Source organism: Synchiropus splendidus, chromosome 7 (assembly GCF_027744825.2).
Source record: "Synchiropus splendidus isolate RoL2022-P1 chromosome 7, RoL_Sspl_1.0, whole genome shotgun sequence".
Classification (NCBI taxonomy): domain Eukaryota; kingdom Metazoa; phylum Chordata; class Actinopteri; order Syngnathiformes; family Callionymidae; genus Synchiropus; species Synchiropus splendidus.
The window spans coordinates 20,576,640-20,600,394 of NC_071340.1; the positions used below are offsets into that span (position 1 = coordinate 20,576,640).

The 23,755-nt window shown below is 42.8% G+C and overlaps 4 protein-coding genes across 7 annotated transcripts in view; all 4 read right to left on the minus strand.

The window, feature by feature from the left end:
- igsf9b (immunoglobulin superfamily, member 9b) overlaps window positions 1-197 on the minus strand; it is a 61,563-nt gene extending 61,366 nt beyond the window's left edge. For all 3 annotated transcript variants that reach the window (XM_053869524.1, XM_053869523.1, XM_053869522.1), the window contains exon 1: window positions 43-197. The gene's annotated coding sequence lies outside the window, so the exon portion shown is untranslated. The remainder of the gene's footprint in view (window positions 1-42) is intronic.
- A 1,925-nt stretch (window positions 198-2,122) lies between these two features.
- On the minus strand, window positions 2,123-8,852 carry dpysl2a (dihydropyrimidinase like 2a). The gene is made up of 14 exons (XM_053869528.1): window positions 8,533-8,852; window positions 7,071-7,159; window positions 6,623-6,807; window positions 6,333-6,497; window positions 6,099-6,160; window positions 5,909-5,989; window positions 5,768-5,836; window positions 4,551-4,671; window positions 4,326-4,482; window positions 3,936-4,077; window positions 3,688-3,858; window positions 3,440-3,619; window positions 3,184-3,370; window positions 2,123-2,987 (listed from the first exon to the last, which is right to left on the minus strand). The coding sequence occupies exons 1-14, from the start codon at window positions 8,572-8,574 to the stop codon at window positions 2,896-2,898; spliced, it is 1,743 nt and encodes a 580-aa protein (XP_053725503.1). The 5' UTR covers window positions 8,575-8,852; the 3' UTR covers window positions 2,123-2,895.
- A 680-nt stretch (window positions 8,853-9,532) lies between these two features.
- On the minus strand, window positions 9,533-13,232 carry bnip3la (BCL2 interacting protein 3 like a). Of its 2 annotated transcripts, none has more exons than XM_053871675.1 (6): window positions 13,041-13,232; window positions 11,465-11,714; window positions 11,310-11,391; window positions 11,138-11,244; window positions 10,906-11,055; window positions 9,533-10,795 (listed from the first exon to the last, which is right to left on the minus strand). In XM_053871675.1, the coding sequence occupies exons 1-6, from the start codon at window positions 13,123-13,125 to the stop codon at window positions 10,747-10,749; spliced, it is 723 nt and encodes a 240-aa protein (XP_053727650.1). In that variant the 5' UTR covers window positions 13,126-13,232; the 3' UTR covers window positions 9,533-10,746. The 2 variants fall into 2 exon arrangements, with proteins under 2 accessions (XP_053727650.1, XP_053727651.1); XM_053871676.1 differs by lacking the exon at window positions 13,041-13,232 and adding an exon at window positions 12,609-12,766.
- Window positions 13,233-14,478: 1,246 nt separating this feature from the next.
- On the minus strand, window positions 14,479-22,750 carry ppp2r2aa (protein phosphatase 2, regulatory subunit B, alpha a). The gene is made up of 10 exons (XM_053871674.1): window positions 22,446-22,750; window positions 22,095-22,163; window positions 19,671-19,768; window positions 19,210-19,375; window positions 18,996-19,108; window positions 18,667-18,844; window positions 18,384-18,548; window positions 17,722-17,891; window positions 17,542-17,633; window positions 14,479-17,058 (listed from the first exon to the last, which is right to left on the minus strand). The coding sequence occupies exons 1-10, from the start codon at window positions 22,450-22,452 to the stop codon at window positions 16,779-16,781; spliced, it is 1,338 nt and encodes a 445-aa protein (XP_053727649.1). The 5' UTR covers window positions 22,453-22,750; the 3' UTR covers window positions 14,479-16,778.
- Window positions 22,751-23,755: the final 1,005 nt, after the last annotated feature.

Here is a 23,755-nt window from a genome sequence, read left to right on the forward strand (position 1 = left end):
AAATTTCTCTTCAATATCGCGCAATGACGAAAGAGCACTCACCTTCTTTGGTCCCTGTCGGTCGCTCTTCCGCGTACTCGCACTGTTGCGTTTAAGGACAGCTCGGAACTTTCAGCCTCCATCTTAAATGAACGGGCCGTCGGTGGGGCATTCAGGTGAAGTGGGAGACGCGTTAGTTTTGCAAAGAGAAGTATCAGCAAACAAAAGCAGCAAAAGTAAAACAAACAGACGCTTTAATTTCATAACGTCTCACTGAGTCCAGTTAGTCTGCAATCATTTGCGGGAAAGCGTTTTGGGGAGAGACGTCAAGCTTTGATCGGATTATTCATCCGAGCTGAAACCACATGAAGAGTCAGTTATAGCGAGGGCTGCTGTCTCGAGCTCGCGCACTTCACCGTCACGCACCTCCAGTCGCGCGTGGATGAGGAGGGGGACGCGAGGGTCCTCCAGCTCCGGGCCGAACTCGCTAACTCCGTTATTGGACGAGAGACAGTGAAGTCGTGTTTTGTTGCTCTGATTTGGTCCCTGTGGTTCACGGCTGCGGCCGAGTACCAGGTTCGTTAGTCACTCACTGGCGCCAACCAGTGTCTCTTGGTAGAATTGCAGCCAAAACTCCAAGGATTAGAAGTGATTCATGACTGTGATGTATTTTAATCCGTTTCTTCGCTTTCCTTGATGTTTCGTCATTTTTTGAGTTTTGAAAAAACGCAATTTTTTGGCATTTTGAGTCAGGGCTGGCCCTGAAATGACTGACTTCAGTATTAATGATTTCATTTGTGCCCAATAACCACACATGTAAACAAACCAAAACCTTGTGAGATTTGTCATCGAAAAGTGCAACCAGCGGCAGAACCATGTGCAAGTCATGTTCCTCAAATTTACTAAAGAAAAAAAGGAGAAAAAATACCCTTGGTGCAAACTGTTGAGAAAACTGTAGGTCATGAATACAATTCTGAGTAAAATAAATATGATAAAACAACGTCCAAATATATTCTTTTTCACATTAAACTCTAAAAAAGATGCGTAAAGTGTAAACGACAGTTTATCATTTTTTCTTTTCAAGAACTTCGTCATAGTTGGTAACTGTCACAAAATTGCAGCTGTCAAGTCAATTCAGTGACACACTACTGCCACCACATGTCATAAGTGTATCAAACTGAGCATCTCAAGGCCCAGAGGTGCAACACCTCTAGGGGGCGCTCGCGGCCCAACCTGTTTCAGAGCACAATAGACTAGATTGCTTTTATTCTTCCCACAATTCTATGTATGTTTTAACATCAATGTTTATTATTATTATTATTAGTATGTAGTGTTCCAGTCAATATTCGATTTGGAATATTTCTTTCACATTTTTGTCTGAGTTAAAAAAAAAAATCAATCTAAAAGTGTTTCGTTGCATCAGAATATTATCATTAATGTGGTTGTTATCATTCTTCCTCACAACTTGGGACACTTTCTTTGTATATTTCCACATCAAGTCAAATTTGGTGCAGTATTTTTTTTTATTTCTATCCACTTAAGTCAATACAGAAAGGGTTAACTGAGGACAGGTCTTACACTCACACCCTGAATCCTCCAAAACAGCATCAGACCCACAGATCTTCCTCAATACGTCACAAGAGGATACACTTGACATTTGAGTGGGAGACGCAGTGATCCAGTGTTCTACAGTTTACACGCTGCATCCGTGGTGAACCCGTGTGAACATCGATACAATCAATGGTGAAACTGGTGGCAACAGCTGGTCAGGAAGTCGGAGGATTAGTGGATATCTAAGTCATTCACAACATCAACGACAGAGAACACATCACCAGCACGCAGCAAGGGAACAAAACAGACACACACACACCAGGGGGTATTCCATCAGGTCTCTGAGCAAGTACAACCGTCATTGGTACAGTGTGCTATCGATATATCTTACAAAAGAGGCAGGCAAGTCGCTTCACTCAACACATATCCTTTCAAACACACAACTATTGGACAAATTGCAAGCTCATGTACATCTTTTGGATGGTGTGGGTGGACGGCAAGGAGAACTTTACAAAGCAGAGTGCGTGCGAGGACCAACACGTACCATGGATGCTGAAATCCGAATTCATGGATTTGGAAATGTTGTTGCTGATTTGAAGTATTTGGAAAACCACACAACACAGACATCCACTTTTTTTTTTAGCTTCAATATATTTAAAATAGTCACCAGATTTTCTGTTTAAATATAATATATAGAAATAGTCGTGTAGCACCAGATGTGGAGATGACAGCTCGCTCAATTGTGTCTCAATGTTTAAGCAAATGAATCGACTGGAAGTAAACCAGAAATAAGGTCATTAAAGCATCAATACCCTTCTTTTCCTTTCAGTGCAGTCATCATACTGGATACACAACAAAAAGAGAATGGAAAAAGAACAGAGTTGAGGAAAAACGAGATGAAATGCTGAGCTAAACTGAGCGCAGCCGGTGAACAAGATGGCCATGTGAATGCATGCGATGCAAAAAGTGTTTTCTACTCAATTGGGTTTGTATAAAAATGTGATACTTTCTAGTGACAGAAGCTCAACTTCCAGTGGAGGGTGGCACTGTTACATGACCACCTGCACATTCGATTGCAAATTCAGGTGAAGAGTCGCGGGAAATGATCCTTCATATTAGTACATAGATCTAGAAAACTTGGCACCCAAGATGGTAACCTCCAGCCTCAGTACTACAGAACACATTAGCTCAATTAATTAAATAAAAAAAAAACATCAAGTAATATGATTGAAAAAAAGTTTTTTTCTGTAAGAAACAGAGTGGATAAAAGTGAATGTGGTGCCTGGGGTCTGGGAGCAGGGGCGGACCATATGTGGGATGACAGTGCAAAGAGTGACCCCTCCCTGGAGCAGCGGAGTCATCGGCCTAACCCAGGCTGGTGATGTTTGCTTTTCCTCCAGGGGGCGCCACGATGCGCTGAGTCGTACGACGGGGAACGTTGTCATCAATTTGGGCTCCTATAAATAATGGAGATGATAGGGTTTTGGTTTCAAGCAAGCACACACAGCTGGGGGCTTGAGGCAGAGCCAAAATGGAAACACATGCCTCCCTTCTTTTGTCATTATAGCTGGACTGATATGAAGAAGTGCACTGGGTTCAGGCAGCGAGGGGATGCAGAGGAAGCTTGTGATGTCATGGAATAGTCTCACTCACCCGACAGACTGAAACCGGACTGGTGAAGGTTGCGCACAGGCTGAGCTGTCATCTGCTGCTGTGTCTGCTGCTGCTTGGTGGGAGACGTTTTCACAGACGAGACCATGGACATGATCTTCGGAGTGACGGTGACTTCGCACACTGGCCCGTCGTACTGGCCACGGGGAACTCCTCGCAGCTCTGTCAGCTGAGCGGGAAAAGAGAAATGAGAGGATGAACTTTCTCCCACTTGCTTCTGTGAACGCCTTGAGCTCACCCTGCTGCGAGCCTTTATCCTCTTGTACACCTGATCTGGGAAGGGTTTGCGGCTGATGTATCGTCCACACCCCTCCGTGGTGTGGAGGTTTCCCTCCTCCAACACAACTTTACCCTGGCTGATGACCACTAGAGGGCCTCCACGCACCTCTGTTCCCTCAAAGATGTTGTACTCCACAGCCTGCAGCAGGAAAAACGAAAGTTGCATTACGAACTAAACTAGATGAAGGAGGAGTGAAAGCGTCTCACCAGATTGTGACTCTTGGCCGAGATGATCTTGGTGACATCGGGGTCCCACAGCACGAGGTCAGCGTCCGATCCCACTGCGATGCGACCCTTGCGAGGATAAAGGTTGAAGATTTTGGCGGCATTTGTGCTGGTTACAGCGACAAACTGATTCTCATCCATCTTTCCAGTCACCTGAGGGAAAGAGGGAGGATAAAACCATGTTACTTTCCGTGTGAATTACGACACGCCTTCCTGGTTTTCTCACGCACCACACATTTGTCCCAGATCAGCGACATCCTCTCCTCAGTGCCGTTGGTGCCTTCTGGGATCAGAGTGAAGTTGTCTTTACCGATGGCACGCTGGGATGTTTGGTAGGTGCAGTGAGCACTGGCAGTGACTTGTAAGTCCCCACTGGAGCGGAAATACAGCAAATTATTAAGTTGTTTTTTTTTTTACAACACATTCAAATGCCATCTATTTGCTATAGATTTTTGATATAACAACCGTCAATATCCAGAAATGAGGGGTTTCTTTGTATATGATACAAGTAAAAGATGACTATTGTCATCACAAAAACAGATTATCAGCTCTTAAATGTAAATTACTTTGTCAAATACACAAACATCAGCAGAAGGACCAAACATTCGAATCAAACTAACCATGACAGCAGCGAGTTGAGATAGTCGGGCGTGGTGGGATCGGGACTCAGTGGTGGAGACGTGACAAAAGAAGCCGCCTTGGCCCAGTTTTTGCTCCAGTAGTGGGTCCCATCGGTGCCCAGGCTGGCGGAAATGGGTTCGCCGTACACCACAGCACCTGCAGGCGCCAACAGTGAGTTAAAAGGTGTGGCAATAAAAGAGGCGCTTTATTCTGACTGTTCGCACCCTTTTTCCTGGCCAGAGCGATGACATCGGCAGCACTCTTGCTCATCACCTTGGTGATGTAGAGCGGACAGTTGGTCTGGTTGGCAATAGTGACTGAGCGGTTCACAGCTTCTGCCTCCACCTAAACACACAAACAAATCATTTTAAGTCTCACTTCAGTTCCAGGTTGCTAAAGAGTTGTCTTCTTCCTCATAGGGCATTTCCAGTGCTGTTGAAGTTATGACGAAAAGGCTGTAGCAGAGGGGCTTGCATGGTGCTGGTCAGCACCTTGATTTGTGCCACATCAATATTAGTCTTAACTACTTGCTGCTTTTGAGGTGCGAATTTTGTGGAGAACAGCAAAGGTTTGTCTTGTTACATTATACAAGTAACATCCGACTCCACCCATACTTACGACCACAGCCAGCAGATGCTTATTTATGTTTTTATTCAATGTCTGGCAACGCGTACAACAGTTACGGCAGCACAGTATCCCAGAATCTCACTCTCACACAGTGATCTACGTTAGCTATTTTGAATGGCATTCGACTTCTGTCCAATCCGACTTACGCCCGGTTTGTCGGAACCGATTTCGGTTGTAAGTCAGATGTTACTTGTATTTTGTATACAGACTGTGGGGAAACGACTTTCTGAGCACAAGATTGCGAGCTGTAATAAATAATAAAGCACAGCATAAACAGCAAAAGAGTCTATTTAACTTAATAATAATAATAGCTTTTTACTGTTCATTATCATTAAAATAATTGCATTTATTAAACATAAAATTGTCCATTCCACATTTTTCCATACCACACGATAACAAAGAAAACAAACTACTGGTCTTTCTATGCCTATCGTGCAAAAAAATGCCAGAAATTTCAACATTGCTATGGGGCATTAAAGTGAGGTTACATTGCAGTGTAATGGTGAAACAAAGTAATCTGCAACAATACTGCAAACTGGCTAAACTTGAGGTGAATGATGGGAGAATACAAGTCTCAAATCAGCAGTGCACACAGGATTTTGAACACTGAACTGGTAGATTTGATCGTCCAAAGAACAGAGCTTGACGCTGCGACTGCCTTTTTAAAAATCAAATTCATCGAGGTGGAAAACAGCGGAGGAAAAATAGGGCGTCCTCAAGGCGTACCACAGAAAAGTAGGGTGTCCCATTTTCAGCACGACGCATCCCCAAGACAGCCGGACACAGAGTTAGCTACATAAGAGCCTGGTCTTACCTCTTCTGGGCGGCTCAGGACATGACCTTCCGGTCCAGTGATACCCAGTTCAAGGATGCGCCTCTGCTCCTAGATGTTCCAAGCACAAAAGACACATTTAAAAAATAAAATTAAAAACAACCAAAGATAAATCCTCTTTACCTCAGCGATGATGTCTCCATTCTCAGCATGAACCTGAGCTATGGCACCGAGATCTCTGATGACGCTGAACACCTCATAGATCTACAATATTGCACATCAGATAACAACTATGAGAAACTCCAGCGCTGTCAGAATAATGTGATCTGAACATATTAGTTAGGGAGGCAAGAGGGAAAGGAGGTCAGCGTACCTGACTGTCAGAAAGTTGGAAAACATCCTTATAAGCCAAATAGACCAGGAAAGAGTTGACACCTGAAGATAGAAAGGTTATGAGAGATGCAGCCAAAGATGGAAAGAGAACAAGCGAGGAAGAAAACTGGAGCCAGAGGAAAACTAGGATCAAAGCAGGTTTTGGTTTTGTTTCCGGTGTTAAGTGTCCTTGCAGACATCAAAGGAGGTTAGTAAAATACTTCAGTTTGTGTACCATGATCTTTCACAAGGGTCTCCATATCTTCCTGAGTGGCTTTGCTCCAGTCAGTGAGGTCCACGTGAAGAGAATAGTCACAACAGGACTTGCTGTCGGCCCATTCTCTCCACTGCTTGAAGGCAGCAACCAAACCGACACCTGGCTCCGGAACCACATGGTCGACTGCGAAAACAAACATACAGGTTGGAGTAAATGTGCACAATGAAGCAGTATAATTAGATTTCACGCCTGTTGACTTATCCACATGCTTCAAATCTCAGGAGACTGAGGTCTGATACGGTACGCACTGATCATGGTGGTCCCGCCGGCCAGTGCCGCCCTGGTGCCCTGGTAAAAGTCATCAGCCGACACCATGCCTCTGTCGGGCATCTGGAAACGGGTGTGCACGTCGATACCTCCGGGCATCACCATTCTCCCATGGGCCTCGATGATCTTCACTCCCCCGGGGACAATGAGGTTGTCTCCTATTTGCCTGTGATTAGAAGGTATAGTCCTGATTGAACAGAGAGGTCAACTATTCCAGGCTAATACCTTTAATCCAATATCTATTTCTAAGAACGTTAATGCATTAGTGCAACAAAACAAATTCTAAACTTGTCACTGGAAGCAGCAGACATCAAAGTATACAGTATGTTCATGTATTCAAATAATGGTGATTTCAAGTTGAAGAGTCCATTTCTTTATACTGAATGTGGTTGACATCTGACATTTTTAGTGAGGTCTACTTGTACATACTTGATGACGCCATCCTCCATGTAGATATCAGCCATGAAGGACTGATCATCGTTCACAATCTTCGCCCCTTTCACAAGGAGCCGGTCACTCTGAAAGGCAAAGACAGACCTTAAGGTAAAAGACATGTCTACATGGTATTTAGCAGACACTTTCATTCAAAACACTTAAACTGCATCAGCATGAAGTGTCCGAACCAGGCCCACACCGTTCACCTCACTGGGACTTAAAACCATGACTTCCAACCACTCTGTCGTCGCTGCGCTGTGAGTGAACCATTCCACGCCAAGCGTTCATGACCAGCTCCCTGGTGCTTAGTCGGTAAAAGCCACCTTGAACTATAGCTACCATGGGTCATCATCCGTCCACTGCAAGGCCCTTTGTAGAAACAACCAGAGCGTCGCAGATGATACATTCAAGGACGCATTATTGGACACTGACCCCGCACTGTCGTTTCAAGCACCAACATGGTGGCCATGAGCATCATCCTAAATCATCCGGACCTCCAGTTGGCTGTAGAACATGACCAGCATGAAAAAAAAGTCGCACTAGATGAAGCAGTGTGATGCAGCATTCCCTGCATCCACTGTAACCCAAATAAGACTTCGGTCACGGAAATGTCAAAATGCAGAGTAGCGTGTGTGGTGCACAAATGGGGTAACTATAAAATGTTATAGTGTATTATAATGTCATGACTGACCAGTGTTAATCATTTATGATTTATAAAACATCATGGTCCAAAGCTTGTCATAATGCAATAAAAAAAAACTGAATTGTCATTATCAATGATATCAGAACACGATGGCCGTTTTCAGGTTTCAGTCATTGTAGTGAGTATGGTACAGTACAGTACAGTATAGTGGTTCAATTGTAGGGGGTGTGTCCCTCAAATGAGTACATCACCTACTGCACGCAGCCAAATGTATTGATGCAAAGCAAATATGGATAATTTACAACTGGCTTCCACAGCAAGATAACAAAATCTGAGAGAGGAGGTTAACAAAAATGTGGAGATCAATGACCTACTTTCAAAAAAAAAAAAGGGCTTTTACTAATGTGGACTGCACCACCACTGTACGCCCTTCATGCCCAGTCCTGCTATCAAATAATACATTTATCACTAGTGACTGCAAGGCTAAAGTTACCAGCCCACTTCAAATACACACTGTATAAGATTTTAAAGCTTTGTTAAGTGGCTTCGTGGATGAATGTGAGAGATGACAGGTCATCACACAAGAGAAAGGAAACGCCAGCTACAGCGTTTAAGCAGCAGGTTATTAGACAGCCACATAACCTTGGTGACCAATAAACTGAAAACAATAGCAAGCCTCAAGCTGCTTTTCTATCATTGTTCGCCGGCGACACTGACAGGACCGCTATAACGATGCCCCATTTCAATAAGATACACTAAGCAACGGGTCGGCAAATCACGGTGTCGCCCTGAATACATCACAACGGCACTTACTGTGATCCTGGGAATGTTCTTCTTTCCTTGGTAACCCGACATTTTGAGGGCTGCCTTCGGGCTAAGCTACAGCTAGCAGGAGCAGAGGACCTCCGACGGAAGGATGAACGGATGCTCAGCTTGGTGGCCAGTCGACGCCCCTCTTCAATCCCTTTCAGGCGACTTGTGACGGAGGACGGCTTCAACGACAGTTTACACACAACAATAATGCAAAGCAACGCGAATTGTCCGTGTTTACTTTGCCTATCAGCCTGGAACCTCAGATTATCAGCGAGGACAGGTCTCCAGAGACCAGACAAGTACCAGGCTCAGGGCCACAAAAGAGGTAGCGCGCATGCGCTCTACCCCGCCCTGTACAGCTACGCTTCTCTTATTTAATTGAACCATTTTACACTGCGTCGCCAGTTTTCAGTCCATTACTTGATTAAAATGTAAAAATACAATTATCAAGAACCTTTCTTGAAAATGTATAGTCAAAAATCTATTATTAACCACATTAAAATGTTTAGATATCTTTGAATTTTCTGAGTGCGAATGTAGATATTCATGAATTTATGTTTAGTGAGCACAGAATGCAGCTTTATAATATAGATGGATGCTCCATTATAATTCAGAGTTCAGCTGCTACTTATCGTCCAAAGAGAAGAGAGATCAGAGGGGTCCAAGCAAGGTTTGTAACTATCTACTAGTGGTCTACCCACCATTTTAGATCACAACAAAAATACCTTCAGAATATCTAGAATAAAAAAAAGGTTAAGATGAATGTCTGCTGTAATCTTTTCCAAAAACTTAAGTGAAATGAATTGTTTATATCAAATTTACAGGTTTCATGGGCATTATGTTTATATTGTGAATCAAATTTAAGTCAAATGTGTATAAAGTGAAATAAGACACAACTGTACATCTTTATGTACACATTATGTCATGGCAAATATATCATACTTGATGTATAATATATTCTGCCCAACTCCATTTTAAAAAAAAACAAAAAACACAAGTATTGATGTGACAGAAATGTTTTCAGGTTTATTCAAAATTATGCAGACAAAATCGTTATCACACACATTATTGATTATGAGATGTGAATCATTCTCATAAAAATAAAATAGATGTGATCAATCTTATATGAAGATCCATATAGACATGCAGCAATATCACATCCTTATAATTCAGAAGTTCTCGGTCCAACTTCTTAGCTCAAGTATTGATCTTGCACAGCATTAAGGACCATAGGGCACAACAACATTGTTGCTAACTATTAAAATGCATGTTATCTCGATATGTGCATTGAATCAAGCTCAGTCCAGATAAAACAACTCTTCGCCATACGTATAGATCTACATTATGTAAGCAAGCTTCAAATTGTGAATAGGGAATATTTCAGTCATATTTATAACTACAGCTATGGTTCCAGTATGTTAACATGTTTGAAGTTATTGACAATATTGCAGAGCAATGAACTGTGTGTGTATATATTTATATATACGTTGACATATACATTGGCAGAAGGTTTTACATCATAAACATCACAGCTTAAAATTGCAGTTCACCTCTATTAATTCTATACGATTCAACATTATATGAAGTCAAAGACAAGCCAGTCAGCAGTGGCAGGTATTTGGCACGCTTACTTCGCTCTACTGTTATATTGTGTGCTCAAATATGACACTGTGTCATCTGGTCATCTTTGATGATATATTAAGTCATTGGAACATAAGTGAGCTATTAATGGTGAGGATACATATATGTTTAACAAATAAAGCTTTCGAAAGAAACTTGGAGCGGTTTCCTCATTTTAAACAATCTGAATAAAGTGTGCAAGTTCAAACAGTCTCCCTGTTTAGCTTTTCGTGTCTCCCTCTGTGCACTTATGGAGTTCACTCTCTAAAAGGAAGGCGTAGAAGGTGAAAAAGTCTCATCAACTAGTTTAAAAGACAGATTCATGGAAAGCTGGGTTTGTTGTCTAAAGCTGTGAGCCATGGGTTATTAAATCCTATAGATGACGAGGATCACACACATGCTATCTACTGGACTTCAGATGGTCGACGATGCCGTTGTAAAGGAGTGCAACCACATTACAACGTGTGTATGATACACATCAATTTACAATGTGACACAATGTTGTGCGTTACAGGAGGAACATCTTGACTACTGAAGAGGGCTGGTGAACATTTAGTCGAGGGAGGGGCATCCAGGCACTGCTATGTTTCCTTCTCAGAATGAGCTGGTCGAGGCTGTGGCAATTCTTTTCCCAATGTACACTCTATAAAAAGACAACAACACAGTCCAAATAGTGAACAACATTGAATATTGCTTGTAAATAGATCAGTGGGATCACCTCAGCGTTAGCAACATAATTTACATCCGACTCACCCAATGCCAAGAACAAGGATGTGTGAGATGAGTAAAGAAGGAATGAAGACTTTTAGGAAATCAGAGGAGAAGACGCCTCCTTTCTTCATGACTCCGCTCTTTCTCATGCTGAGGGACACTGAGCGTCGGGGGTGTCTAAAGTGGAACTCCCTGAGAGCAAGATTGTATTCAGTAGTAAGGAACTGCTTTATCTTATTCATCGTATGTTGAAAAATAGCAGAGGATTTATTACTTTGGTGGAATGTTTTCAGGTCTGCTTGACCAGTCTGCAACCCAGTCGACCTCTTTGCTCATAAGAATGTCATCTTCTCTCTCTTTCTCCAGAGAATCATCCTCAGACTGAAAAAAATGTCATCAATTTAGACTTTTGGGGGAAAAAAAAACATTGTCGTCATTGTTCTCACCTGACTACCTCTTGTGCTTGACATGTCAACATCAAATGTGATCTGACCCTCATCCTGATCAGGGCTCTGGGGTCTGTGGGGACTGACACCAATAAAGATGTGCATCATTACTGCATCATTACCGCCAAACACCACGCACACATCTTGATACATACCTATTACACGAGGATCCACTTGGACTGGACTCGTGTTGTGCATCCAGGAGGATCTTCTCCATGTCCCCATTGTGGATTGAGGAAGACGAAGGCACGTGCTCCAGTCCTCCCATCAGACTCTCATCACCCTCCGGCACCACTTCCAAGGTTTGGCTTACGGCGGCGTTTGCGTTTGCCTGGTCTGCAGACTGGTTGGAATGGGCACCTTGGACTCTTGTGTTTCCATTTAGCTCCAGTTCGACCCAAGAGCCTGTTGGGAGCAGACATCAAACTTGAAAGGAAGCTGCTCAGCAGCACTACTGGTGCTAACAACCCAACACCGCGGGATGTTGCATCCCCCACACGTATCTGTGCCACTGCCCCACAAACGCTTGCGTCTCGGGATGGGAGGGGGGGTGGAGTTATGCAATCCTGTTCCGTGGACCTGCTGGTGACCACACACGCCCTCTGCACTCGTTTAGCTCGGTGAAAAACAGGCACATTTATGGTTGTCAGGCCGCGCGTTAATGCTAAAGCCCGATCCCAGACCAGTGCTGTGTTAGTCAGCAGGGCTGCTCAGCTCTTGCATAACCGGCCGAGACAAGTCGCCCAGGCATGTCGCTGTTCCGGCCTCTTGTTGTCACAATAATATTTCAGCCCCCGCAAAACCTTTATATCCCCGAATCGTTCATTCATACGTTCTAGTATCACTATTAAAACTTGACCTAGTTTTCAGTATATAACAATGAATACGAGCGTTGTTATTAAGTTTTAAGCGATATTTTTAAAAACACCCATACGCGATAAATATTCCAATGAAATAAATGAGGTGTTTATTTTCTGGATTAATCCAAAAATGCGGAATAACGTTCGCCTATTGTCTTGACGAGTTGTTTTCATTTTGGCTAGTCCCACCCAACGCTGACTTGCAAAGATGATTGGCTAACAATCGCGTCAGTCAAGGACTTGACGCCATCTTATTGGCTCTTGCACGATGTCGTCAGACAACCATCACCGACCGCCCCTCCCAGAGAGGAAATTCCATGTCCAGGGGAAGTTTAACAATAAATGGTCGCAGAAACGGTTATCACACGCGAATAATCCGTTATATAAATAGACCCAGTCCTAGTTCAGCGAAGGAGGGCAACAAAACGAATGTACGCACCCTGCAGTCCGGGCTCTTCGTTATTGTTTTGAGCAGCGGCGGTGGACATGTTGACTACCACAGTTTAGCGTTCACCAACATGACACGCATACAAGCCGTCATGCGCGCATGCGCGGAATGTAGCACCTCACTCACAACAACATGAAATAAATCGAACGGCCTTTCACGCTTTTCGTGATATTTTCGTCATCTGTATTTCGGACGGTACCGCTGCTTCTTTTAGTTTTTGACAAACTCATAGGAGACGATTTCGTTTTTCCAAATAAGCAATGCCGTTGCATTGTCGGGGTCGTTTCAGGTCACCCATCTATTTTTTTTAAATCACGTTTCAGAAGAATTTAGAATGACGTTATTAAGTCACATCAATACCTCGGTTAACACAAAGCATAAATCATGTCAATAATTTAGGATCAAATAATAGTCGCCGCTGACCTTCTGCCCTCCACGCGAAGCCCGCAGTTCTCATGAGTGCAGTTGTTGAGCAGCGGATTGAGGAGCCTTTACTGAACACACACATATATGTGTCTGATATCGCTCTGCCTCTAATGTCACGAGGCTTTGCTAATAAAAGGCCTGTGGATTATAGGCACCTGACAACAAACATAAAGTCCTACTATTGCGATGGACGAGCTGACAACTTAAAAATGCAATAAAGACGAGTCGACTCAAATAATATTCTGACAACTGGTGAATAAATCGGACTGGCGCTTTATTGACCAGATCAAAGGAGCAGAAGAATACAACCAATGAGGTTCATGGATGAGTTAAAGGAGGACACAAAGGCGATAGGTTGGTTGAGCAAGATAGTTTAAGGTGCAGCAAACAGAACTAGAACTAAAGTGACTTTATGCCTAATCTTTTCTCAAGAATAGTGTAGATTTGTGCCCTCAATTTCAGAGCGAAGAAGGTGGCGCTCGCACATTTAAGGTTCTTCTTCTTCTGCTGCGTATCCGGGGTCGGGTCGCGGAGGCAGCATTCGAAGCAAGGAAGCCCAAACTTCCCAATCCACACAAACCTCCTCCAGCTCTTCCCGGCTTCCCGTGGCGTTCCCAGGCCAGACCGGAGACATAAACTCTCCAGCGAGTCCTGGCTCTTCCCCGGGGTCTCCTCCCGGTAGGACATGCCCGGAACACCTCCCCAGGGAGGCGTCCAGGGGGCATCCGGATCAGATGCCCGAGCCACCTCAACTGGTTCCTCTCGATGTGGAGGAGCAGCGGCTCCACCCCGAGCTCCTCCCGGATGACCGAACTCCTCAGCCTATCTCAAAGTGTGCACACAGCCACCCTGCGGAGGAAACTCATCTCAGCCGCTTGTATCCGCGATCTCATCCTTTCGGTCATTAGGTAGGTAGGTAGGTAGGTAACTTTATTGTCAAATATGCTACAGTACAAGACATATAGCATGGATGAAATATCTGTTCTCTCAGACCTGGACACGACATACAATACAGACAACATAAACATATTACCCAAAGCTCGTGACTACAGGTGAGGGTGGGAACGTAGATCGATCAGTAAATCGAGAGCTTCGTCTTGTGACTCAGCTCCCTCTTCACCACGACAGCCCGATACAGCGATCGCATCAACCCGTCTATCAATCTCATGCTCCCCTTTTCCCCCACTCGAGAACAAGACCCCGAGATACTTAAACTCCACCACTTGGGGCAAGAACTCTCCACCGACCCGGAGAGAGCAAACCACCTTTTTCCAGTCAAGAACCATGGCCTCAGACTTGGAGGTGCTGATCCTCATCCCGGCCGCTTTACACTCGGCTGCAAACCGCCCCAGTGCATGCTGAAGGTCCCGGTCCGATGAGGCCAGTTTAAAGACGACTAGGTTTATTTAAATAGCTGGTTGAAACCTGATAAGCGAGAAGTGCCATCTCCTGGGACAAGTCATCCCATGAAGCATCACCAGCCCTTAAAAAGACCTAATAGTCAGAACTACAGATGTATCCTGATCATAAGTCACATACTACAAAGCTTATTATGGAAACAACAAAAAAAAACACATGGAATTCACAAAAATAAGTGCATTTTTATTCTCTTTAAACATAAATAACATGCTTACAGAAACTGGAAAACCATTCAAAAGTGAAGTTCTATTCCAATATCGTCAAAAAAAATGTTTTTAATGACACATTTGTAAAGTAAGGCAGTTTCAACAAAATATTGATGTTTAAAAAGTGTTCAGTTCTCCTGAGCAGGTTCTCCCAAAGCTTGCCAGAGAAATGAAGGATTCTTTCTCAAGGAGAAAGGCAACACATGTTCTTCAGTATTTTTACAGAGGAAGTCTGATATACAGGTCAGTTGAAGAACTGCGTTTCAAAGAAAACGATTCGATTTGGTGATGCTGTAGCTGTTCATATTCAAATACAAATACTTGAAATGATTTCCTCTCCACAAAAGGAGGGAAAAGGTTCATCATCGACTTCACTTATTTCTGTTCTTATTAGAAAGGCTGCAGTTTGGATAAGTTTGAACTTTTCAATATGAATTCAGATCTTATGCCATGACATGAGCCCTGAGAAATGACAGCTTTCTGTCAACATGCCCGTATGACTGGCAACCGAAAAGTAGCGATGCGTCCTCAAATATCACAATTGAATGCCCAGATCCAAAGGCAGAATCAGTCAAACAGTATTCACAATACACAGTAGACTTAAATCCCTCAAGAGCTTTTCACATACAAAGTGGTTATAAAGGGTTAATCTGCAAGTGCTTCACAATTCCATTTAAATAAGAGCATCAAACTAGCAGTCAAACAACGATTGCAAATCAGCAACCCTGCCTCGACAATCGACGTCACCATCATTAGTGAAAGGTTTAATAATAATATTTTACCAGCAAAGCCTGGAACGTTACAAAACAAACGGCTAAATCCACGAAGACCCCAGCAAATTTCATCTGTTCTGACACTCAAGCTTCAGAAATCTTTCTTTGGACATCACTCTTGCATGTTCGCGTATAAAAGACAGCCACCCTGAAGAGACACTCCGGGTCGAGACTCCGGTACCCAAGTCAGTCTGACAGAATTCAGCTGCAGTCCTATTGCTTTCATGTATACAAATATATATCATCTGTAGTGATTATCACTGTATGTTCACAGGTACAGCACTGAAGTTGGTTAATAAAAATAGATCCACAGAGAAAAGCGATTCCCTGCCAATATCACTGCAGACTTTGTAGCGCAGCACTTTGGTAACACACACTTTGGGGAACATTTAGTTTTATTTTTATATACTGTATATATACTTTAGCCCCCCCCCGCTTTGATGGTCCGACTGTACAAAGCTGGAAAAAAAAAAAAAGAACTAAGCAGTAACACCGCACAGCACCCAAGAACTTACTTTGCCATTAAAAATAGTAGCAAACAAAAGATTTTAACTACCTCTAAACATGTACAGCTCATGTTGCAGACCCACGCAGCGCGATGACCTCTCCAGAAAGGAAACATATTTCTTCTCCAAATTCTAATCGCACCTCCAATTCGATACTTAAACCTTAAAGTTTCTATGCACTTATGGGCTGACCCACAAGCAGACGTTACCAGTCGCAGCCTGTGATGTGCTACGATGTGACTGAGCCACTCCAAAACTGCACCTATTATGCAACCAGTCTTAACCATGAACACAGAATCACCGACGTATGAATAATGAGTCTGAACATTGAAAAGCGTTGGGTTTGATCACGCGTGTATTTGGCAAGCAATCCTTTGGTTTAATATCAGTAGTGAAAAGTTCGATCATGAGAATATGTTCTTGGCGAAGCATAGAAAACTATTATCAACAAAATAAACAGTGCTTTTACATCAAATAATTTATACATAAACAATCACCATGTGAGGGCAAGGCTCAATTTCGGGGAGGAGAGAGGCCTCAGGAGAGAGGAGGACCCCCGACAGCTGTAGAACAAGCAAGCCAATTGTTTAACGTGCCAGAACTGGGCAAGGAAATAACGCTAAATTTGCAGAGCAATACATATAGTGGTGGATCAGAGATCACATGGAGTGGAGAAGGTCTTGTACAGTAACTCTGATTGAATTCCATTAGAACCTCAGAAGTACTTTGTTCGCCACAAGAGTGATGCCCTCCAACTTATGAAGTGGATCAGAGCAATGCAGTTTTTTCAGAGCACTTGGGCTTCAGTTGAATTCTTAACTCCTTCAAAATCTAGTTGGGCTTCTCCTGGAATATGTACAGATTATTGGTGGTGGCCACCGCAATGATGTTGTCCAGGGGATGCCAGGCTGTGTGGAGGATCTTCTTGCTGAAGTCCAGACTGTCTACACTGATCTCCTCTTTCTTGCGCTTCCCACCAGTGCTCACTTTGCGCGGTTTGAGGACTGACCCGGGCTTGTTGTTTTCCCGCGACGCCTCCAGCGTGACGTCCTGCCGGTAGCCTCTGTCGAACATCCGGAAGAAGTTGTTGTAGGAACCGGTCATGACAACACTGTCGGGACACAAATCGAGTGACAAAATAACCATCAAGTTGAGAAGAAACGCAGGGCCTCACTAAACATCGTCATCTCTCTTATGCGTCGTTTCACCAGAAGGAGGCGCCATGTTCGCATGTCAACAAATGAACTATAATTTTAGGTAATACTATGGGTAGAAAAAGCACTTCCCACCTTGGGTCGAGGACAAGGTAAGCCTCACCAATAACATGGTATTTCTGAATTGCAAGTGTTTTCTCACTACAGTCGCATGAAAGTTCACGTATTTTTCGTCACCATATGCTGCGTTCAACACACTCATGCCCGTTTCATACAAAATACAGAGCATCGCCTGTTCTCTGTCCGACCAGCAACATCTCCTAAAAGTTTAACTTAAATATCTATGGACATTTTAAAGCTATTGTGCCAACAGATAAATGCAGAGGATACTGAATTTTCTTACTGGGTGAGAGGGGGGTTACTATAGCATTATTACGTACCTGTCCCTGCCATTCCAACAGCACTCAAACTTGTCAAAGATGCAGTCATTTTCATAGAGCGAGCACAGTTTACTCCGCAGATATTCATTCACCTGTGACAAGAAGCAGAAAGCAACATGACAAAGTCTCCCCCTGGTGGTGAACTAGGAGAATAACCCCCGGCCCTCCCGCGATCATTACCTGATACGTCTCTACGGGCCGTGTCTCCATATTGAGGTCCCAGATTTTGATGCTTAAATAGTCCCGGGTCATCATGTACCTGCCACTGTGGCTGTACTTTACATCAGAGATGGACGAGATGATTTCGGAGAAGAATGATCGATTGTTTGGATCGTCCGGTTCTTCAAACACTACGAGGAAATACAAATGCGTAAAACATATCATTTTCAATCTGGCTGAAGCCATGAATGACCTTGAAACACCGGAGCACAAGCCAGCATCTGACTGTAATGAGCAGAAGGTTCATAACTTCATAGTTTAAAGTAAAGACCCACTCATACTCAAGACATCATGCCAACAGTACAATCTAACCCCAAAACATATCCCAGAGATCTGCGATGTTAGGAACACCACAAAGTTCCATGAAACCACTAATTCTTAACCATAGGGCGTGAGCGCCTCCCAGAAGATTATGGTTTGTTTACGTGAAAGCAGACTAAATATGGTTGCTGATCACAAATGAAATGAAGAGTAATGAATCAGTTCTATTTCTTGAATGGGCCCCGGGACCATTTATTTGGGGAAAGGTGGGCCCCTAAATCAAAAAGGTGAAGAACCCCTGCATTAAACCAGGCAACGCGCTCAAGCAACCCTCCGTATTTCATCAAGCAAGACGGACTCACGTTTAGCATGATTGTCGCACAGTGCTGACGCTCTCATGTCACACAGACGGATGGTTCCCTTGCTGCTGCTGTAGACAAACGTGTTGCACTGATTCGGATGAAACTCTGCTGCTGTGATCACCTCTGTCAACTCTTCCATGTTTGCTGGCTTAATGTCCACAATATCTGAGCAGAAAGGGTTAAAGAGAAATAACACCTGACAGGATAATGAGTCCGTCTGAGAGAAGCTCTCAATAAGTTCCCTCTCAAGGCGCAGCCAAGTCACACTGAAGGTGAAGGATACTGAAGCTACGGTCGGTGATCTCCAGATTCCACAGGTTAATGCGAAGGTCATCCGCAGACAGGTAGGTCTCATGGTCGCTGTTGACTGAGATGGAGTTGATGTGGTACGTGTGAGCGTTCGCAAACACACGGCGGGGACTCGCCTCCACCATCAGCTCCATCGGCAGCAGAACCGGTACCTGGAGAGAAGAACTCAGCTCATCATCTTTGTCCTCGACATAAAAATGAACAATCCTCATCTATTCCTGATTCTTTTTCATCACTGTGAATGATTTTTAAAACAGAAGAGACATCGATATAAAACAGGGAAAAAAATGGACGTCCACTCACCCGTAGTGATGTGATTGAACTTGGATCTCGGTAACAGCCATTTTCCTCCTTCAGATTGTAGCCCTCTGGCCTCTTGTTACGTTCACTGATTTTCCAAAGCTTTATGGTCTTGTCTGCCATCAAGAAAACAGAACAGCAAAGGAAAAAAAGCTGAAATAATAACCACGTGGAAAATACAGCAAAACGTTTTCGAATATTGAAACCATTAATATACCGTTTGTGGACAACAGAAACTGTGCAGCATTCTTCTGAGGCAACCATCGAATCTTGTTGATCTTCTCCTCAATTTCAAGGCTCTTCAGGTAGTCGAACTCGGGCTCGTGGCTCTGAAAGGTGCTGTAAACACTGTACTCCCCGCGGGAGTGCGGCTGGCCCTTGCACTAAAAATGTCATAATGGAGACCAAAGTTGAGAAAAAAACTAAACTTGGTGAATACTAGTTTACCAGCTTGTCCTGGTGAAATCTCATTGTGACTGAACCTGTTGAGGTGCGGCTCATCCTCATATTCATTCATATAGTTTGGTTTGTAGAAATTGTTTCTAATTTTAGCATCTTTTTTTTTTCTATCAGCTGTGCCAGAAAACAGACTAATTTCACTTTCACATTAAACCAATGACGTGTAAAATGCCTACATCTACATGCAAAAGTTACTTCACTCTGCGTGAGTGAACTTGCCTCTGGCTCCTGCTGAAAGATGACGACTCGTCCTCCCTTGTCTCCTGTGGCCAATAGCTCCCCAGTGTGGTTGAATTCAACCGTGGATATGATGTCCGCTGTTGATAAGATGCTCCCGTTATTACACAGCCAACAAATGGGAAAAATAGAGCACATCTTAAAATTGTGTTTATCATTTATGCGCTGCACGAATCTTCCAATACTTAAGTGTCTACTCAAGCAAAGACTGTGGAGTTGTTTTGACCACCTAAGTTGGATATGAGAACAGAACCTCAGGAGCAGAAAAAAGGGAATATCAACATAAAGCGTGTCAGAGTGTTTACTAGTTTGTTTCATCATGTGAAATGTGGTACTTTTACTGGATGCGGACACAGTACCCAACTCCTCTTTGCTTTTTAAACACTTTGTACCGAGTGTTAATGATTCATGGATGTTAATATTAATCATCTTTGATGTACTTTGGACCCCAATCACAGCAGAAACAATGTTGCGGAATCTTCACCTATAAAAGACGTGACTGGCTTCAAACACACAGTGATTTCGCTTCCAATTGTACACTCCTTTTCTTTTACTGTTCAGAATATTTCATTGAACAAAGACTAAATATGACTCAAAATCTGATTTGTAAAAGATTATCTGTACAACATGATTTAACATTTTAATTTACAATTCAATTCCATCATGCTCTGCGGAGGATTTCATAACTCCAGGGGCAGGATTTTAGCCTCTGGGCGTCTGCAAAAGCTTGGATGCCAGATTACGCTGGTATATGGCGGCATCTGGCGGCCAAGCTACGGCCGACAATCGAGCGTCCATTTTTTCATGCCCCCGCAGCTAAACGCCTGGTTACAGTTGCTATTATAAGTGATCAACAGATGAAAGACCAACGTCCTGGCAGTGCTGCTCAGGAAGGAGGCGCCGTTATGACTATTGTGTTTGGACGTTGGCACAGTCTCGCCTGCTCGATACTCAAAATAAATGACACATTTTAACCTGTAATTTGGCAGGTCATTTGTGAAGACCTTTATATGTGGATTGTGTGAGGCCACTTTGTTCAGCATAATGTGTGAATGGAAACAAAGCAGCACACGTAGCAACACATTTGTGTTTGTGCTACATTTGGTCGGGCTCAACTATGGATTTCTGTTAATCATATTGACCATTTTGTTGTGAAATTAAATAATGCAACCTCACCAGAATTTTCCAACCACCTGCCTGTTGCTGAACACTGAGTAGTACTGCACCATTGACAGGTTAGATAATCATTTAATAACTGAGTGTAAACAAAAATAAAATTGCCAAGTTGCCTTTTACTGTAACTCACAACTGGTACTTTGATTTGTGAGTACTAGACCAACAACCCCAGAATGTGCCAGAAATGTGTTCAAATTAAAAGACAACCTAGAGTGCAGAATATTATATTTGTCCATAACACAACACAAATAATCATAATTGAAATAATAACCTGATGCATTACTATATTTATGCAACAATTTCTGCAGAGGTAGAGTTCTATGCCCTTTCTAGCTAGGAAAGTGCTTTAACTTGACACAAAATAACAGGTAAAGATTACTGTAAACAAGAGGCATCACATTTCATTTATGGAGGGGCCAAGTTGAGCGAAAACATATTTTTGCATTTGGAAGCTTTTGACCTACATTTTGATTGACTTGGACAGTTTTCATATTTTATATTAAAAGCAAGGGCTAATTGTTTGATTTACTCCATTAAAATGAGTCAAATCTCACGCCAAAATTTTCAAATCAACCCAGTTTTCCCAAATGACAGCTATTGTATAAAACTGCAGGAAGAATATTTGCTTGAAGTTTATGAAAAAAAGGATGGGAGACGCCGTTACAGAAATGGTTTGCTTTCTACTCAACTTTCATGAACACAATTACAGAGGTTTTGGCGACCGACTGCATTTTTCTCCATAAACTATTCAGAAACACCATGAGAATTAAACGTCAAAATGTCGTATGAACCTGCACAGCCTGCTAAACCACTACAATGGTGCCTTGCAAGCGTTGACAGAAGAAAAAAACATACCGCAGCAAATTGTAATAAACTTCCACAACTGCAACGTGGAAGATCAACCCTGGTATGCATCTGTGAAATGTTCTAATTTAGTCTCAAACGCTTCCCCAACGAACAGGAAATGCCTCTAATCAGAAACATGTTAGATATGAGAATAGGCTCGAGAGGCCTTCAGGAACATTGAAAAGCAAAGCGAATACATAGAAAAAAGTTGCTAAAATATGTCAGTTAAATTAAGTCGAAACATGTTTCAAATTCACAACTGACTCCCCTTGTTTTTTTATGATTTAAATGTGATGTATCACTAAGCAGCATCGATTATTAACACTCTTAAAACAGCTCAGCTCCAACCTTGAACCAAACCCTCTCAGTACTTGTTCAACTTACCTTCGACTATGTCATCATCTACAGCTCCTTTCACTTGAGAGAAGCACCACTGCACATCACCACCGGCCCCTGCAACAGACACGAACCCACTTTACTGACTCAGTCGTGTTTAGGAGCCAACACGACGTTAACTGTCACACTTCTGCAGTGTGAAATATTATTTACTGGGAGCATTTTTAGCCACAAAAAAAACAGTTGGGTGCAGTTCCAATAGGAAACGAGCACATGTCAAGCACTGACTTACCCCTGCAAAATATGCTAATAGCTAACTGAAATCAACTCGGGCGGGTATTATCGAGAACATAAAATCTTACAACCAACATTTCATGGCAGTTTAAGCCTCCTTCCTACCTGCCATGGTGGGGGACTCGCAGCAACTCCCGGGCGGACGCGGGCCCTGGACGGTGACAGCGCTCACCCAGCTCGGCTGGGCAGCTCCGACCAAATCGGTGTCGTGGAATGAAGCCGGGAAGTCCGCAAAAATAAAACCCGGAGGCCGGGCACGCTACCTTATCACTTAAGGTGGGGGTTCGCTCTTATTTACAACAAGAAAATATGATGTTCCGGGCTCGGCGTTCCTGCTCTCGACTTTGAACTCCACTTTGAGATTCCCTCGCCTTTGCCTCTCCCTACATTACAGTTTCAAGATGGCGCAACGCGGCGGTGCGCTCCCTAGAGGAGCAAGCGCACACCACGGAAAATAGAACGCGCAAAGAGTTTATATGCGACTTTTTCTACTGCACAGTATTACGTAGCAGTTAGTACTTGAAATATCGAGCACATTACACACGTCAATATCCTCCCTTGGTAATGTTGAAGCCCCTAAAAAGATTAACCCCGCCCATCTACAATGTCTAGATATGATAATCAAACAGCATCTTCCTGCTCAGTGAAAGTATATTCAATTTAAAAATATTAGAAGTTGGAAACAATTACGTTTTTAAATTGAATTCCATCTGAATTTTTAACCATGTTGCATGTTTTTTTTAATATGTGTGATAAATTAGGTTATATAATAATAACTTGTTGCACATATCACATGGCGCACGAGCGCCATACTTCCGGTCGTTTCATCGTTTTCCTTTCCGCAACTTAATTGGAATAAGACAGCAACAATATTTTATTATCATAAATGTTTTTTTATGATGATGATGATGATGAACAAAAGACCATCAACATCAATGGCAAAAAAGTAAAATAAATACAAATTTAAAAATCGAGTCAAATCTAATATTTAACGTATATTTTTGGTGTTTCATATAGTTCAGTGATTTCCAAAACCAAATAAATCCAATAAACTGAAGTAAAAAAAAGTTTAAAAAAAAAAAAAAAGCAAAAATAAAAAGAGAAGTAATAGAAATAAAGAAATCTGTATAGATAATAATGTTTATATATATGTGTGTGTGTGTGTGTGTGTGTGCTTGTGGTGATTCTACACGCTTCAACAACTCTTGTAACTATTGTTTAAAGAAAACAAATTTGACCTGTTGAAGAAGACAAAACAATGAGTGAACTTGAATGTACAGCTGATATTTCTAAGGTCTTTAGACATTGGCATATACACAGAAGTTAAGTTAGTTAAATAAGTACAAGCCAATCCAGACATAGATGACCCAGATACATAACTCCTTGTCCACATACAAGATGAAAGGATTGTCTTA